This window comes from Colletotrichum orchidophilum (assembly GCF_001831195.1).
Source record: "Colletotrichum orchidophilum strain IMI 309357 chromosome Unknown Scaffold_189.1, whole genome shotgun sequence".
In the NCBI taxonomy this organism is placed as follows: Eukaryota; Fungi; Ascomycota; class Sordariomycetes; order Glomerellales; family Glomerellaceae; genus Colletotrichum; species Colletotrichum orchidophilum.
Genome location: NW_019173145.1, coordinates 50,910 through 67,773, shown reverse-complemented (window position 1 = coordinate 67,773; position 16,864 = coordinate 50,910). Strand labels below are relative to the sequence as shown.

Here is a 16,864-nt window from a genome sequence, read left to right as displayed (position 1 = left end):
CCGTCAACAGCCTCTGCCAAGGATTCGAGATCGACAAGCTCCTCGAAGTGGGTCCACGCTTCATACGGTAGTGGAACAAGGCGGTCACCACCATGAAGACCACCATGAAGAACCCGAAAAAGACAATCTGGATGGCTAAGCCGAGGATGGTTTTCATATGTCCGCGAGCCCTCTGCTTCATCCTATCAGCACCAGGGAGGGGGCCACTACCTTCACGAAGTTGTTTGCCGGCAAAGTTTCAGACATCATGACTTGACTCGAATGGATGAATGTTTCTCCGCAAGAAGCAGTGTGATTCATCGTCCAAAGACCATGTAGATCGATGCCACATAGAAGGGAGGCCCAAGAAGCAACAGAAGAGCTTGGATGATGTATGTACCTCTGGTCCAATCGGGGGTCTCGATAGCATTGATCGCCCGCGCCGCGAAGCCAATGATCTTGACTGCAAGATTCCATGTTAATGATGTCAAAAAGGCAGGAAGATGGTCGAAGATTCTTACCAGGACAATCGATGAAGAATGGGATGAAGCACCATGTTGGGGGCTTCGACATTTGAAAGGTTTGACCAATCGCAGAAATACCGAAGCATAAGGTATTGTAAGTAGGATCGCCGCGGTAAGCGAAGGTTCGTACTCGTCAGAGTCGTTGGTCATTTTGCGATACGTGCACATGCAGCGGCCACATCTTTCAACGTGAGGAAGAAGCTTTCAACGACGTCCAAAGGCCAAAATCAATGAGCAATTCGATGGTGCTAGGAAGGTCTGATTAGTTGTGAGCGAAGTGATTGTATTGATCCATGATCACCCCTCAATTTGACGTGAGATGAACACGTTTTGAAACACCAAGTCTGCCATCGTGAAAATTTGAAACCCAAAGCTACCTACTTATCTTTCACTTTTGCCATTGCTGCTGCTGTATTTGCAAATCTTGAAGTTGACAACGAATGAAAGCCATCTCGGCTTTTTTGCTCCGAATGGTATGCGTATAATATGATATACGGACCCTGCAAAAGAGAACGAGATGAGATGAGGAAAGGAGGGAGAGATGTGCTTTCAGCCGCACCACTTCGCCAACAACGGGGTTCACCACGGCCGGCCATTAGAGCCGAGTATCCGTAAATTGACAGGTGTCGCGGCAGCCGTGCAGCCGTGGAGGGACCTTATGGACAGAAAGTCTGGACAGCTTGCTAGTCAGAGTTAGAACTAGAGTGAGATCGCGTGTGCCCCCTCTAACTGAAATAATCAGATCAATGCAGGGCATGATTGGGCCAAGGGGGTACTGTAGTAGAGGTCTTTTCCCGACGACGTACGTACTGTAGTGTACGAGACATGATCCCACTTAAAGGCGTGGAGATGACTCGTTTTCGGACTCCACAGCAATTGGTCGGCCACTCGGCCAAGCCAATCGCCGACCGGTGTACACGGCTGGCGGCCAGCCGGGGGAGTGTGGTTTCTCTTCGTCAGGAGGAGAAGGGCCGCGGCGCGGTCGTGGCTTTGCTCTCCCTGTGACCCAATTCCCACGGGTTCCACGGGAGGCCCAGCATGCACGAGAATATCTGCCAAGACCTTGCCGCAACCCGACGATTCCCTGTCGGGTTCTCCATCTCAATTCTCATCATCTGGTCTGGAACTCCGCCGACTTGAGGCTTTTTATGGCGTCTGCTGAAGAACTTGAGAACTCTAATCGTTGCGATTGTGGGCGGTGCGGGAAGGGGAATGGAACCTTGGGAGTGGCCGGTGACCCGGCGACGCAAGATTGAGGCTTAGATGCTCCATGTAGGTAGGTAGGTCGGTAGGTATCCGTAGGTAGGTATCCGTAGGTAGGTATCCGTAGGTAGGTAGGTACCCGTTAGGCTGAGTCGGGCCTTGGCGACGCGGGATGAAGAGTCTCGACTGACGACTACAGGCCTTGGCTTGTTGAACCACGATATTTTCTCGTCGTACCCGTACCGTAAGGGAACATGAAAATTCATAAAAGCTTTCTACCAATTTACACACAATCTCTAACCAAAAGTGTTGGCGATTCGCAGGTAATATTTTCTACTGCTTCCAGTCCCAATCCTTCAGTGCCTTCACCCCCTCCGTCCCAAATGTCCGTGGACCTTTCGTCCCATTTCCTCGCCGGTCGCACATCCCAAAGACGCCGTTTCACTGGTTCTATATTCAGCCAACCCATGCAAGGCTGTCAATGCGCTTAGAAGAGCCACGTTGGGAGCGACTCACCCGGGAGTGATGTCAAGTGTGATGGATGGGTATCCCCCACACTGACGCACACGCACAAGGGTCAGCCGATGCCGACTGCTCCCGCCGCTCCTCCCGCGGACAAGTATTCGTACGCCAAGTTCTCTTTTTTTTTTTTTCTGCTTCTCGGGGAAATATTCACAAGTCTCCCGCACGGCAACCGGGGCCAGGGTGTGGCCAAGTATCTCCGCCCGCACGCCGGAGGTCTTGACGTGACGCAGTTCCGCACCGCTGACACCGTCACCCCCACACCTTCAACACCGACACGATACCAAAGGAACCAAAGGCAGTAAGCTTCAATTCTCCAATTTTTCTTTTTCTTTTTTGCCTTCCCTTCCTTTTGTCTGCCCTCGCCGATTATTCAACATCCCTCCATCTTGTCCTTCTCGCACTGCGGAGTCTGTAGCTGGGGTTAAATATCGACCGGACCCCAGTCCAGCGGTGCTGAATTTGAGTGTTGAAGTCCAGGTGTGCAAATGGCAGACTCGAGTCTTGGCGTTCCCCGCAGATGTCCTATTCATATCTCCAGGTACATGCCTACTTGGGAACGTACCGCTGCTTTGCCCTTTTAGAAAATATGATACGTCAGTACCGCGTTATTCGGGCCTGATTGTACCCTTATTCCCTTGTCCACCTTATTCCCTTGTACTCCCCCTAACTCCCCCCCCCCCGGCCACCCAGATCGGACGAAAATCCTCGGCCCAGCCGTCCACTTCCATATCAGCCCTAGCCTCGCTCGGCCGGGATGCGCAACAGCGTTCGACAAGGCTCGATATAAGAGTAACCTCCCATAAGTTGAGCCGCGGATCGCGAACCGCAGCGGTGTGGTTTACCTGCTTGTATAAACAGAGGAAAACACTCTGATCCGCAGGATCCCTCACCCCACTAGCTCGTCCTTATTTATTAGACCTCGTTCCTCCCTATCTCGTTATCGTCTTCGTTCTCGGGTGGCTATTCCAACCGCCCTCGATGCATCTCTTTGGCCTTGACTACTTTGCAGCAAACACCACAACATCACCATGAAGCGTCTGGGCTACAGAAAATCACGCAACGGGTGCTTGAGATGCAAGGAGAGAAGAGTCAAAGTATGTCATCAGAATCAAAATCCCAATGATGAATTGGTTTGATCTTCGAGGGCCCGCTCCCCTTTTTCCTATCCCAGGTCGCACTTGTGCATTCGGCCGAGAGACTAACGGGCTATGGGCCCAACGCAGTGTGACGAAAACAAGCCTTGTAGCGCTTGTGTACGCCACGGACTGCCATGCAGTCTAGAAAACACGGGAGCGTCAATAGGCGCATCTTCTCAGTCCATGACCCAGCAGCCGCCGCCGCCGCCGGAGCAACGTACCAAGAGGTCGGGCTCGCGGGTAAGCTTCATCCTCTAGCCGCCCTTTTCCCTCCCTTCACCAGCCTCGGGGTTGCGTAGGGCCTCGGTTTCGCAAACTAACGCGTCGCGGGGCTCTCAGGGCTCGGCATCGGCACTCCAACGCCGGTCAAGCGCGCAGTCTCCGGCATCTCTGTCGCCACAGTCAGCCGTCGGATCACTCGGGGGCCAGCAGAGCGCGTCTAGCTCCGTCGGAGGAGGCCAGACGTCTCCTTCGTCGCAGTCGGATCCGTTTCCCTACTTCTCTAGATTCCTGACCGATCTGAACAAGACGGAGAGGGCCAGCGGCTGGATCTCTGATCTCGAGCTTATGCACCATTATACATCTGTGTCATACCGAACCTTTTCACAATCTTCCTTGGCCCAGAAGACGCTCCAGTACGACGTACCCAGGGAGGCTCTCTCCTATCCCTTCCTCCTTCACCAGATCCTCGCCTTCTCGGCCTACCATCTGGCCTACCTCCAGCCCGACTGCCGCCATGCCTACCTGATGCAAGCTGCTCAGCATCAGAATGACGCAATCAACGGCATGAGAGGCGCTCTCCTGGGCACAATCTCGTCCACAAACTGCCACGCCCTCTTCGCTTCGTCCATCTTCCTCACCCTGAGCGCCTTCGCCACCTACCCGAGCTACGAGAAATACAACTCTTCCTTCTCCCCGATTGATAGTATGCTCGACATCTTTACCCTCACCGACGGCATGAGCATGATCCTTCGTGCGTCCGACGAGGATCTGCGCAAAGGCCCATTGCGCGAAATCTTCATCCGCGGGTCCGGCGATACCACGCCGTCCACCGTGGAGGCGACGCTGCAGCCGCTCTTTGAACGGCTCCCACGCCTGAGCTCCCAGCTCGCCGAGATCGGTGTCGTCGAGCACGAGGGGAAATATGCCATCACCAACGCGGTGATCGCCTTGAGCGAGTGCATCGCCAAGGTCTCTACGTTCAACGCCTTGTCGGCGCCCGTGGAGTTCCGTGCGGTGTTCTTGTGGCCCATCCTCATGACTAGTGACTACCTGGACATGCTGCGCCGGCGCCACCCGGCGGCCTTGGTGGTGCTGGCGCACTTCTGCGTCATTGTCCACATGGCAGAGCCGTTTTGCTGGTTCCTAAACGGATGGGCCCGGTCTTTGATTTCGCTCATCTCGCAGCACTTGATCGGAACTCCATGGGCAGGTCTGCTGGCTTGGCCCATGGAGATTATAGGAGTTGGCGGCGACGACGTACAACTAGACCCCATGGCGCGCGCCAGGCCCGTCGTTCTCTAGTCTGTTTTTTTTTTTTTTTTATATTCTTCCCTCTTCTTCTTCTACTACTACTTCTTCTTCCTCTTCTTCTTATACGAATGCTCTATTCTACTTGAAATTCTACAAACGACAGCGAGATTATCAGGCGTCTCGCTATGGTAGGGAGCATCTTACAAACTATAGTCACTTGACAAAGATCCGATGCCATCTCTCGTTAACAGGGGCTGGTGGCGTTACTGGATTGGGACTGAGACATGGCCAGGGCAGCCGGACTCGGCGGGTACGCGGACAGGCGCGGACAAGCGCGGAGAGCGAAAAGGTTATTTGGAGTTCACGGCTATGGCGGGAATTTGGGGATTTGGGGGCCGCCGGAGCCCAAGCGGGAAACTTAGTGAAACTTTGTACAGCGAGGCCCCCCAAGGTTTATGACATGTCAACCTTTGTCATCTGCCACGGTAGGAACGACAAAGAATAGTTCAGTCCGTAAGAAGCCTTTTTTTTTTTTTTTTTTTTTCCCTTTCGAGATCTGCTCGGACCGTCCGTTCCGCGTGACGACAACGGCTTCGGTCCGCGTGAAACTCTCGAGTCGTCTAAGTGGCGCACGAGATCGACTCGGGTTTGCGGTTCCCTCGCCGCTGTTCGGACTACTTGTAGATTGCGACAAGCTTCGCGCCATGACAAGCATTGTACCTCGATTGATAGCGATAGCGAGAAAAGAAAACATGTGTACGTCACAGGGATGCTCCAAGGTCCATTGGCCTTGGGTGCATATCACTTGCAGGATACATCAATGATCGGAATGTGACCTTGGTCGCTTGGCCGTCACTGCGGGAATTTTCAGTGCATGCTCTCCTTGATACCTACATGTAGCAATAGATGGGGTGGCAAAGAAATGACTTTGACTTGGCACTATGGGAGGTGCGACTCTTAGTAAGTACAATCACCTCCTCGTGACGAGTGCGGAATAGATTCCTCAAGATTATGACTCTACCACAGGACTAATGCATTTGGCACCCTTTTCTCCGACTAGGCTTTCCGGTCCTTAGTAATACAATTACCATGGGACACAAACAATTTCTAGAGACCCGGATGATCCATCTATCGCTTCGTTCCTGTTCGATTCGATCAGAAACCGAAGCCTCTTATCCTACCAGCCCCTGACCTTCTTCACGCCAATCCCGGATGCTACACTGATAGCAGACACCCCGGTAGCGATCCAGGCCAAGTCTACTGCTGTTCCGTCCCCGTCCTCCTCGCCCTGTCGAAGACTGAACTGATGATTGACAGCAGGAAAAAACGACCTCTGCACGATGAGGTTGGTATTGGGATCCGCTCTCAACACCCACGCCACTCTATCGACGTCCCCCCTTAACCCGTAACCCGTAACCCGTCTCCTTCGACCACGATGGCAGAAATACCACTGGCCCCAGCTTCCTAGATAACAATACACCTGTCAATGTCCTCGGTGAAACACTGTCCATCCACTTCGTAAGCAACCCTGTTGGGAAGAAATTTCCCTTTCAACGTAAACGAATCGATAGCTGTACACTCCCCAACCACGACAGAATTTCCACTTCGAGATTTCATCAAACCTTGTGAACTCGTACATGCCATCCGGGCAAAGATCTCTATGATAGGAACCAGCAAAGTTTCGGCCTCCAACTCGAGCCATTTTCACGGCTTACGGCTTCCAGACACTGACTCGAGACGGCACTTCCAAGGACGTGTCAACCAGCGACGCCCTCGCCGTCTCGACCGTTACATCCGTCGCCTCCCACCTCACGCTGCCGACTCTAACCCCCGCCGATACTCGCAGCCAACGTGCTATCGGACGGCATCTACGGAAGCAGCACCTTCGTGGGAACACTAAACGAAAAGCCGGACGAATACGCAAACTTGCCGCACTTTGCCTTCTCCCCCACCTCTCGAAGTTCTTCTTGATCATCTGGCCCGAGGAGAGAAAGAGTGATGCTTTGCCGCATTGCAGAGGACGTACCGCGTCGGCCAGACTACTTTGACAGGCACCAAACCCGACTACTTCCTCGGCATCACTCCATTTCTCGGCGACAGAAACAAGGGCGTCAGGCTCCGGATCGGTTGAGCCTTTTCCTCTGCACCTCCCAAAGATGACAAAGCTCTTGAGACACCAGTAAATGGACTGCGGCGATTTGTAGTCCTCGATAAAGTACATCTTAGCATACGCGAACCCCATGCTACATCGTGCCGTCCGTGTTAAACATGTCGGTACGGTACGTCCCGTCCACCACCGGAGATGCCGCAGCAAGGGTCCCTTGACCACCCCGGGATCACCGAGCGGCGGCGGACCAGAACGCGGCGAATACGAATCGGTACGTTAGACGGCGACCGAAAGGTATCGCGGCCCCTGTTGCTCGTCGTCAGCTTCTATTCCATGACAACTAGGGGTTCTCTTTGACGGAGGCAAGAGGATCACGCAGTCCATTCGTGTCAAAGTACCTCCAAAAGGTCAACGCGGAATACCCTGTCTACACCTTGTACCTTTCAAACCCCCTTCCTCGTCCCCAACAGCAAACCTCACATTCAAAAACAAGTGCACAACGCTAGTCGAGAAGCTTCCCAAGTAGTAATCAGCCTGCTTTCTCTCCTCCCCCTAAATCCCATCACTAGACCACCCCTCCCCTGTATAAGACGTATCCAGAACCTTCAAATCCGCATCCATGATTGGCCTCGCCTCCTCAATCGAGGACCCCCGCCGCCTGAACCAACGCTAGATTTATAAATACCTGGAACCGCCGCCAGTTATTCTGCAGCAACTTCTTGCCGTTAATCTGCACTAGCCAAGGCCTTGATTTGTCCTTTTTAGCCTCATTGTGGCAAGCCGAAAGCAACGGCTTATCGCTCAAACAACCTCAAATTGCGCGAATGATGCACCGAGCCGATGTTACACGGCCTCAATAAGTCCTTGGATTCAGCTGATGTCATTCTTGAAATGTGATCAAAGGTGCCAACAAAGTCGGTTCCCGGAAGCCACATGGACCTCGACTTTTGCGACTTGGAACAATTAGTTAGAATTGGCCTTCGCTAAACGTCTTTGAGAGCAAGGTAAGGAAACAACCGTTGATTAATATTATTTATTCGTTCCTCAACTACCTTGAGTAAGTAGGATTACACTTGTTGCAATCTCCTCATCTTCAAATGTTTGCTGTTGTCCTTAAAGCATGAAGTGAATCGAATACAGGAGAGCAAGGAAACACGGGCCTAGGCTAACTTCCAGCCTGTGAGTTCCAGACGGATTCGTGCGAGATGAAGGTCGTCCTCATCATACCCACTTCCATTCTCTTGAACAAGGATACTAGGGTTGCCCTATTCGTCCCCATAATCGTCCTCGTCCTCGTCCTCGTCACCCCCTGCCCACATGCCCCCATGAGCCTCACTCATATGAGTGTATATATCATCCATGCCGACATTCTCGCCACAGAAGAAGCACCAATGAGCATGGCACCCTGGAACGGTGCATGTAATATGGTCACACCCGCCCATCTTTTCCGTAGGAGTGCCGCAACCGGGGCACTTGCGCACCTTTAACCTCTTGGCACCCTTGCTCTCCTTGCACTCATCGCATGACCAGTCCGAGATTTCGGGAGCTCCAGTAGCACAAACCCGCTCAGCATATCTCCGGGCAAAGCCGCAGTCTCTGCACCAGCCGTATATCCATTCTCTGTCGGTGGCCGCCGTCTGCAGGTCTCCTATGTGGGATATACCAAACCTAGAGACGGTCTTGATAGTTGGCTGGCGGCGGCAGAAGGGGCAAGAGAGGGCAGCAAGATTGAGTAGTCTTCCACGGACATTGAGACCGTACCAATCCTTCATGCAACCATTGCAGATCTGCTGATGGCAGCCAGAGCGACCACAAGCCTTCCGAATATCGGTCTTCCGGATGTTGGAAAAGCATAAGCTGCAAACTCCAGCCTCGGTACGTCGAGACTGTACCCACGTGCGGAGGGAATCAAAGATTTTATCCTGGTTGTGGATTGCCTTGCCACGAATGGTGAGCTGTGCCTGCTGCTGAGCTGCTGGGATGACCTCGACGTTCTTTGCAAGTGACTCCCGGCCCGATTCCGCTACATGAGAGATGGTGTAGAACAGAGACCGGCCGTTGAATGGGTCCTTTATTGTCGAATCGTCGTTCCGAAGGAGCCACGAAACGCCGTTCTCGCTGCTCAACAACTTGGCCGAGGTTTCGTAATCGATGATGGTGACTCTGTTGGTTGTGCAAGCGGGGCACTTGAAGGTCGAAATTTCTAGGTCGTGAGGACGGTATGTCTCTGGCCAGATGATCTAGTTTCGGCACTGCGAACACTCGACACAGGGAGCTTCGTATAAGGTCTTGTTCTTCGTCACGTTGGATCCCTGGTGTCGGCAGTAGTAGCACTTGGCCCGCACGTTCAGTGCCTGGGGGTTGTAGACGACGTACTGAGCGCGGCATGTTGGCGTGAAACATTCGACCCACGTAGCTTCAGTTTCCTCAGTATAATCGCGAGCCACGTTGGTGCAGCGTCGGACTTCTTGATCTGGGACAGCCTGACAGGTCTTACAGCTACAGTGGGAGGTCTCAGTACATAGGCCACAAATGCTGTCCGGTCCCATGATGGTGACTGAGCGAGGAAATTCGCAACTCTTGCAAATGACCATAGGCCCAAGAGCGACCTTGGACTTGTCAGGTTGCCAGCCAATCCTGGCCTGAAGAGTCGTGTTTAGGTTCAACTCGAGGAGCTTGTAGTCTACCAGAGTCTCGAACAGACACCGGTCATTGTGAAGGAGAATGTGAACATCCGGAGCTGGACGGTGTGTTATGCCTCGAGCAACTCGTCTCTCAAAGTCCTTGTCAGCGTCTAGAAGCAGCGAGAGGCAGCTGGCATTCCAGGTCTCCGGAATGTCCAAAGAGTTCCACCTCGTAGTGAAAGTGAGTAGTTCTCTATCTGCAGTGTCCGTGAGGGGTCGAATGCCCAGTCGCAGGGCAAGGGCTGCAAGTAGGGCAGCTGGACGGGCTGCTAACATGGTCCCAGGAAGTATGAGATGCAAGAGAACCTTCCAAAACTTTCGCTGGTGAATAGGAGACGAGAGAGCCATGGGAATGCGCGCGACGTTGGAATCAGCTCTGATATGAGCTGGCAGGTCCTCTTCGCAGGCCACGTAGGTCAGCCGTGTAAGGACTCGGCCGAGTCTCCGCAGGATACGGTTGTCGCAGGAGCGGCCAATCTCTAGGAGTTCATCTCGTGTGAATTCGGTGACAGCACGCTTTTCAGCGTGCTCGTCTTCATCTCCGTCCTCTGCAGTGGTCTCGAACTGCTCGGTGGGATCGAGAAAGACGCAGGGGTACCTCTCGTGCTCAGGCACCTTGTCGATGGCTTCTAGGATTTCTGCCGCGTAGTCGTAGGATTCTTCGAGCCAGACCTTCATCCGAGCTTTCTTTTCCGGATCGGGGATGCGGTTGATAGAGTACCCAAAGGCCTGGATGAGTCCGTCACGAGCTGGGTTGTCGCGGTCGTTGCAGACGGCTCGCCAGAGGCTGCCAAACACAGGGTTGATGGCAATGGTGGTGACATCAGCCACAATCAGGGGCTCGAGTTGGCTGACAACAAGATTGCGGTAGGATTCATCAGCCTTGTATCTCTTTGAGAAGTCTAGAAGGGGCGTCTTCCGAGCTTCGACAACTTTTCGCAGGTCGTCGAGGTTGGTAGGTGTCGACGCAATGTTTCTCTCAACGGTGGAGTTCATATGGCGAGCAATAGAAAAGTATTGCTCAACATTCTCGTCCTCTTCGCTTTTGATGTCCTCAATTTTATAGGTACTTTTGTACTGGCAGGCTCTGGCGAAGGTCCGCTGGCCGGATGCTGCACCGCCGTGCTTCCCTACACCCATCCAGGCCATCAGGATACCAGTGGTCAACTGTGAGATGGCATCCGAAGTTGAGATATCGGAATGCCGGTTATCGAGCTCGAAGCTGGCTCCCCCCGTAATGTGCGAGAGGAAGGTGAAGGGGGCAACGCTGTCGCTGATGCCACCCTGGATGACGGAGAAAACCTTGGCCTTCTTGTCGCTGTCGCGAAGGATCTTGGCGCCAGTAACCCAATCGACAAAGTGCTTTCCACAGTCGTCGAAGGTTCCAGGCTTGGAAAGGCTTTCAATCTCGGTAATTCTGTTCTTAGTTGTGGTTCCCGGGAGGTGAGGAGGAGCATCGGCGTAGAGGATGATGATGGTGTTGGCTTCTGGACGCATGACGCTGTAGGCTCGGGCGAGTCCAGACTTTGCAGCCTCGGGCCAATCGACATTGTTCCAGCCAGAATCTGCCTTGATCTTGCTGGCCATTTGGAGCAGCTCGGTCTGTGTGATTGTGTTGTAGGTCGTGGAGTTTGCCGAGGTCCATCCTGACCATTCGGTCAACGTGGTGGCAGAGTAGTCGCGGTAGGCCATGACTCCAATCCGATCGAAGCAGTCCGTCAGAGCAGAAAGCCGAATGATGTCTGGAAGAGACTTGCTGAGAGCTTGAAGGCAGCTGCTCATAGACACCGTGGCGTCCGTCAGGAATAAGAGGTCATAATGCTCGTTGGTAGCCATGCTGGGTGGTGCTGTTTGTTATCCGTAGACCGTCCCGTTCTTTGGTGTCTTATTTGTGAAGACTCCAAGAGTAGGAGACGAGGGCAGATCTAAGCATGAAGCTTTGAATGATTAAGCATTTTGAGAGTGACTGCCGCATTTATATAGAAAGGTCCAAGGCATGGGAGGCAGTGAGGAGGAAGAAGGGGGGATGAGGCCAATTGGGGACGCGTTGACTCACGCCGTCAGAAGGCGCGCCGCGCTCATGGTCCAGGAACCGTCAGACGAAGGGCCGATCCTGCGTCATTCGCCAGGGCCCCCTGGCGGGATAAAGGACTCCTGCCGGTTGAGTCAATCGTCGGTTTCATGGCAGATGCTTTGAGGTTGGTTTGCGCTCTCTGGATTGTACAAGAAGTCGTTGCATTTTGTCTTGCACGGAAGCAGTCTTGTTCGAGCGATTGTGGCTCAGCTCATGAAGCTCGCCCACTAGCACTGAATTAACCCCCCGCAAAGAGGCTGAGCGGTGTAGCTCATGTCAGCACTTAGCCACGACGAAGGGACTTTGGTCGAGGGTTGAGCGTTAAGCGGATTTCATTGGACAATGCCACCTCTCGCTAGAGGGCGACGGGTTCAGAAGGCATCTAAACACTACCATCGTATGATGAGAGAACGCTCAAGAACTGAGGGAAGCCATCTTTTGATGAGTACAAAGTGGAGCAATGGCCTCAACGCACACCGGCACATGAAATTGCTTTATTACGCTATTATCATTACACTGTCCAAAAATGCCTCGTCTCGCTTTCCTTACCAGCAATGGCCGTCTAGTTGCGAACATATTCATCGGGTTCCAACCCCTTGCTCGTGCAGTGAGCCGGCCCGTTGACGGGGTTGCACCGCACCGCCGCACCGCCCTCGAAGCGAACGGCGTAGTCGACGTTCCAGCGGCTGCTCATGCCATACGCCTGGAAGTCGGTCGTCACGATTTGCGCGCCGCTCGAGAACGCAGCTTTGCGCATCCCTGTCGTGTCGTTGGACAGCAAGGTATCGAGCGGGATGTCGGCGCGCGTGCGAACCCAGTAACCCGCCTTGACCTGCGCCTTGATATTGGCTTGCTGGGTACCTGTGGGGTCATTGAGCTAAACAGTATAATCGTTAGTGAAACGGCTTGAGACTCCCAGGTGCAAAGAGTTGTCGGCCACCCACCTTTTGAAATGCGCAGTCAGAGTTTCCGGGCGCCGAGTTGGTGAAGAGAACGCGGCCCTCAAGGTTGGGGTGTCCCTCGGTGTAAGTGTCACGGATCGGGTTGACGGGCCCGTTGTCCATCAGGAACAGCACCCGGCCGCGGGCGCTCTCCAAATCGGGCCAACCGTACCGCAAGACGGACTGCTCCAGCGTCAAGTTGCCCCTGCGAATATCGTCGGGGGTAATGAGGTCCTTGGGCGCGAAGACGCTGCGGATCTCGTGATCAAGGCCCTTGAGCAGCGCCGTGTCGTTCCAGGGAATCTGAGACGCGCCGCCGGCTGCTGTGAGGGTGGCGTCTGGGGTCTTCAATTCGATCATGAAGGGAATGGGGACGTGGTCAGGGTGCGCGTGGCTCCACTTCTTGACAATCTTCAAGCACCCGATGAAAGTCTTACAGGTAGGGTGGTAGTCTGCGTCGGCGACATGCAGCACTTTGATGCCCGGGGCAAGAAGATCGGGATCCGGGGTCGTGGAAAGGTTCGCGAGCTTGCGGATCAGGGGCGTGGCGTAGTGGCCGCCCTTTGGGTCGGCATAGATGTCGAGCTCGAGATTCCGGATGGACTGGTAGTTCAGCTGAATGTCGAGGGACGGGTGGGAATAGTAGTAGTTTTGGACATCGGTGAGAAGCGCGGCCTGGGCTGGGTGTTCTACCAAGGGCGCCTCGCGGTGGTATGAGTTGTGGGTGCCGATGACCTGAACTTGGTTCATGCGGATGCTGTCGGACCAGCTGAGGCCGTTGTGGGTGTAGGTCTCATTGCTGCATGAGGCGGCATTTACGAGAGGGACCACTGGTCATGGTCAGAGTCTGTAGGTGAGAAGAGCATATCAATGTTCAACGTACAGAGAGCGGCCTTGAGGGCCAGGTTTGAGATGGGCGACATGATGACGTGGAATGAGATGAAGAAGACAACAGCAGCAGTGCACAGAAAGCAAACCCAAGAGCTATATAAAACGCAAGAATAGCGCATACTTATGTACACGGAAGAGTTCCATTAGAAATCGCCAAGGACTACCGAAAGCTCCGTTCAGGTCTCTCAAATGACGGACGCGTCGGTAGTGAAGCGGGGGAGTTCGCCCGGGATCGTGGTGCCAGCCAACCGGGTCAAGTAGGGGCACGTGGGATGAAGCGAGCAAGCAATCAGTTCCGAAAAGGTTATCTCAGCGTTGATGAGTTCACTCTCAGTACTCCCATCATCGCGAACCGTTCGAGTGATAGAAGAAAGGTTAAGACTAAGGTAACAAGGTTGAATAGTCAATGGCCAGGCCAGAATAGAGACAGGCACAACGGGATAAAGATGCCCCACCACCGGAAGCCGTTGCCCGCCTCTCCCCGCACATTGAGCTTCCCGACTCGGCAGGCCAAGAGAGAGGGGTTGGCCAATGGGGTCCTTGAGGGCGCGCATGTGCCTGGCAGAGCTCACCTCACCCTCCGTGAAGCCTGACTGCACATGAGAGAGTCAAAAGAGATCCACGTGGGCTCTCTTTTTCTCTCCCTCTCCCTCTAATGAAATCGCAAATGAAGCTTCCATATTGCCTTGAGCATGACCTCATAAGGTAGTGTCAACCATGTCTTTCCTGCTCGACGACCCTTGCTGCTCATCGTGGGAGGAGAAGCTCAGCACGCAACATGAGAAACTGAAATCTTGATGCGCGTCGCCTTATCTGAGGAGCCGGAACAGCCCGACGCTCACTTTGATCGTAAGAGATGATGAAACGTTGCAGAAATGCCCTAGAAGCTGAAATTGTCCATCTGCTTCTCATTTGCTTTCCAATCCTACCTTCAACATGGAGATAAGGCATACGAAGCAATGTGTGAAAACGATTGAGTACGTTACTGAGCATGGTCTTCTCATCTCGACACAAAAACATCATAAAAAACATCATGAAAAGATGGGGAAAAGCATTATCATTTTACGGTTGTGACTGAGCTTCATTTACGCAATCATGCTACATGCTGCAACTCACCATCCATCAAGCATCACATACATGATACGCCCCGTCTACAAAGCCACCACCGACGATCCCCTCCACGGATATTGCATGATAGCCACATCCCCTCCAAGGCAGCGAAATTAGGTACCCTAAGAGCACATCGGTCTCACATCCGCAACGCCACACCCGGCCGCCCGTCATCCACAATGTTTCGGCCACTACTGGCCCACTGCCGTTGTGAACGCCCTGGTGCCCCCTTGTAATCTTCCCTACGAGATCCGGCCCCACCCCACGGCGCCGTGGCGCACCTCCGGCGTTGAGCATCTGCGGTCCGACCGTCCGAGGTTCGCTCCGGCCTGCAACACCATCGCGGGTTTTCCATCCATACATCCATCGTTCGGCTCCTCTCATGAAATCGGGACTTTGAAGGCTTCAGACCATGGCGTTCTGGATACAACCGTGACTCACCAGCCCGCCATCGCGATGCCAGACGTACTTATTACCACCCATTGCCCGCCTTGATCATCGCATTTTGGCATCAATCTACAGGCGATCCGGCATCACCATCCCTTCATTCTATTATTCCATTTGGACGTGTTCATTCCTTTGCGCCAACTTGTATCCATCCCACACTCACTTACAGTCAGCTAGGTTGACTCTGGCGTTCCATTCCCGTCTTGATCACCTCAACAAGCCACACCAACCACATCCCACCGCCCTTCACAAGCAGAACCCGTCACCCCATCCACGCCGAGGTCAATTGCAACCCTCCAAAAGATCGACACCGTCGCAATGCAATCCCCAACCCCGCGCCTCCTCCCACTCGCCACGGCCCTCCTAGCCATCAGCAGCAGCAACAACAACATCAACAACCTCGTCCTCGCAAACCCAATCCTCACCGCAAGAATGGACAGCACAACCCCCGTCGGCACGAACCCGATCGTGAACCCAACAGTAGAGTACCTAGGCTTCCAACGCGCCGACAACAGCTGCTCCCACCGCGACCTGGGCTTCACCGGCGCCATCGCCGGGAAATGGTACGCCGTCTGGGGCGACGTGCTCTGGTGCGACGCCGGTGTCACTGATCCCGAACAGGACACGCCCGGCTTCCACGGCATGGTCCGCGACGCCGTCTCCGCGACCACGGATGACCCGCTCGTCGTGCACGATCTCAACTTGGGTGATAACCAGCGCCAGAGGCAGTTCATCCCCTTCAACTCGTCCTGGGACGAAAAGTTTGATACCGGGTTCGGCGGGACCAGTTTGGTTGAGACGGATGCCACTACCGGCACCGGCGCCGTCTTTTACCTCGTTGTCAGTCCTCATCCCCCCCCTCCCCCCTCCCGAAAGTTTTAAAAACCAGAGCACACCGAGATGTAGAAGAAAACTAATCAAAAACCCCAGAACCAAAACTCAGACGGCCTAGTCGGCGCAGGCATCGCAAAAGTCGACGTCCTCAACGGAACCCCCACCGTCACAGAACGCTTCGGCGACCGCGGCTTCTGGTGGAACGCCACAACGACTCCGCGCTACGGCGACAAAGCCGCCTTCCGCGACCCGCGCTCCGAGTACGTCTACGCCTGGGGCGGCCCGCCGACCACAATCACCGACTGGGCCCAGGGCAGCTACGTCTACCTGGCCCGCGTCAAGGCTAGTGAGGCGTTCGACCTGAGCAAGTATCAGTACTACTGGGGCCGCCAGCAGGGGTGGAAGCCCGACGTCTTGACGACGTTTTCGTCCGAGACTGCTACCGTCTGGGGTACGGGGCAGGGCCAGATTGTGTGGAATGAGTTCTTCCAGTGCTACATCTTTGTTCACCTTGGTATGTGGCTGACCTCACTCCCTGTGACATTTCGCAAGTACCATTTTCGGGGTCGTTGATAGCTAACAAGCTCTGGCTTGCCAAAGGTATCGGCGGTGGCGATGTCTTCTTGCGCACTGCCGCGAGCCCCGAGGGCCCGTGGACGCCGGATGTCAAGATCTTTCAGGCCCAGGCCATCGACGGCGGGCTTGTCTACGCCGGCGTAGCTCATCCGTACCTGGATACGTCTGGGAAGACGCTGGTCATCTCCTTTACCAACAACAACAGAATTCAGGTGATCAAGGCTACATTTTCCAAGTGAAATTTGACAATCTTCACCCACGGTACATTTGAGGATATCCATCTCTTTTTATTTTCCCCGCATCTTGTGCTTACACTTATTTTGTGTATATAAATCTTCTTTTTTTTGACACGGGGTAAGC

At 54.0% G+C, this 16,864-nt stretch overlaps 6 protein-coding genes across 6 annotated transcripts; 2 read left to right on the top strand and 4 right to left on the bottom strand.

Moving 5' to 3' along the window:
• Positions 1-296: 296 nt before the first annotated feature.
• On the bottom strand, positions 297-552 carry CORC01_13377 (uncharacterized protein; the record flags this gene model as incomplete). Its single annotated transcript, XM_022624994.1, has 2 exons — positions 297-442; positions 501-552. The coding sequence occupies 2 exons, from the start codon at positions 550-552 to the stop codon at positions 297-299; spliced, it is 198 nt and encodes a 65-aa protein (XP_022468521.1).
• Positions 553-3,550: 2,998 nt separating this feature from the next.
• On the top strand, positions 3,551-4,891 carry CORC01_13376 (fungal Zn binuclear cluster domain-containing protein; the record flags this gene model as incomplete). The annotated part of the gene is made up of 2 exons (XM_022624993.1): positions 3,551-3,607; positions 3,707-4,891. The coding sequence occupies 2 exons, from the start codon at positions 3,551-3,553 to the stop codon at positions 4,889-4,891; spliced, it is 1,242 nt and encodes a 413-aa protein (XP_022468520.1).
• A 1,660-nt stretch (positions 4,892-6,551) lies between these two features.
• Positions 6,552-7,082, bottom strand: CORC01_13375 (uncharacterized protein; the record flags this gene model as incomplete). The annotated part of the gene is made up of 2 exons (XM_022624992.1): positions 6,552-6,708; positions 6,793-7,082. 2 exons carry the CDS (start codon positions 7,080-7,082, stop codon positions 6,552-6,554), a joined length of 447 nt encoding a protein of 148 aa, XP_022468519.1.
• Positions 7,083-8,212: 1,130 nt separating this feature from the next.
• On the bottom strand, positions 8,213-11,467 carry CORC01_13374 (dihydroxyacid dehydratase; the record flags this gene model as incomplete). The annotated part of the gene is made up of 2 exons (XM_022624991.1): positions 8,213-9,187; positions 9,251-11,467. The coding sequence occupies 2 exons, from the start codon at positions 11,465-11,467 to the stop codon at positions 8,213-8,215; spliced, it is 3,192 nt and encodes a 1,063-aa protein (XP_022468518.1).
• Positions 11,468-12,267: 800 nt separating this feature from the next.
• Positions 12,268-13,569, bottom strand: CORC01_13373 (acid phosphatase; the record flags this gene model as incomplete). Its single annotated transcript, XM_022624990.1, has 3 exons — positions 12,268-12,582; positions 12,650-13,476; positions 13,530-13,569. The coding sequence occupies 3 exons, from the start codon at positions 13,567-13,569 to the stop codon at positions 12,268-12,270; spliced, it is 1,182 nt and encodes a 393-aa protein (XP_022468517.1).
• Positions 13,570-15,412: 1,843 nt separating this feature from the next.
• Positions 15,413-16,743, top strand: CORC01_13372 (uncharacterized protein; the record flags this gene model as incomplete). The annotated part of the gene is made up of 3 exons (XM_022624989.1): positions 15,413-15,934; positions 16,025-16,442; positions 16,529-16,743. The coding sequence occupies 3 exons, from the start codon at positions 15,413-15,415 to the stop codon at positions 16,741-16,743; spliced, it is 1,155 nt and encodes a 384-aa protein (XP_022468516.1).
• Between the last annotated feature and the right edge of the window lie 121 nt (positions 16,744-16,864).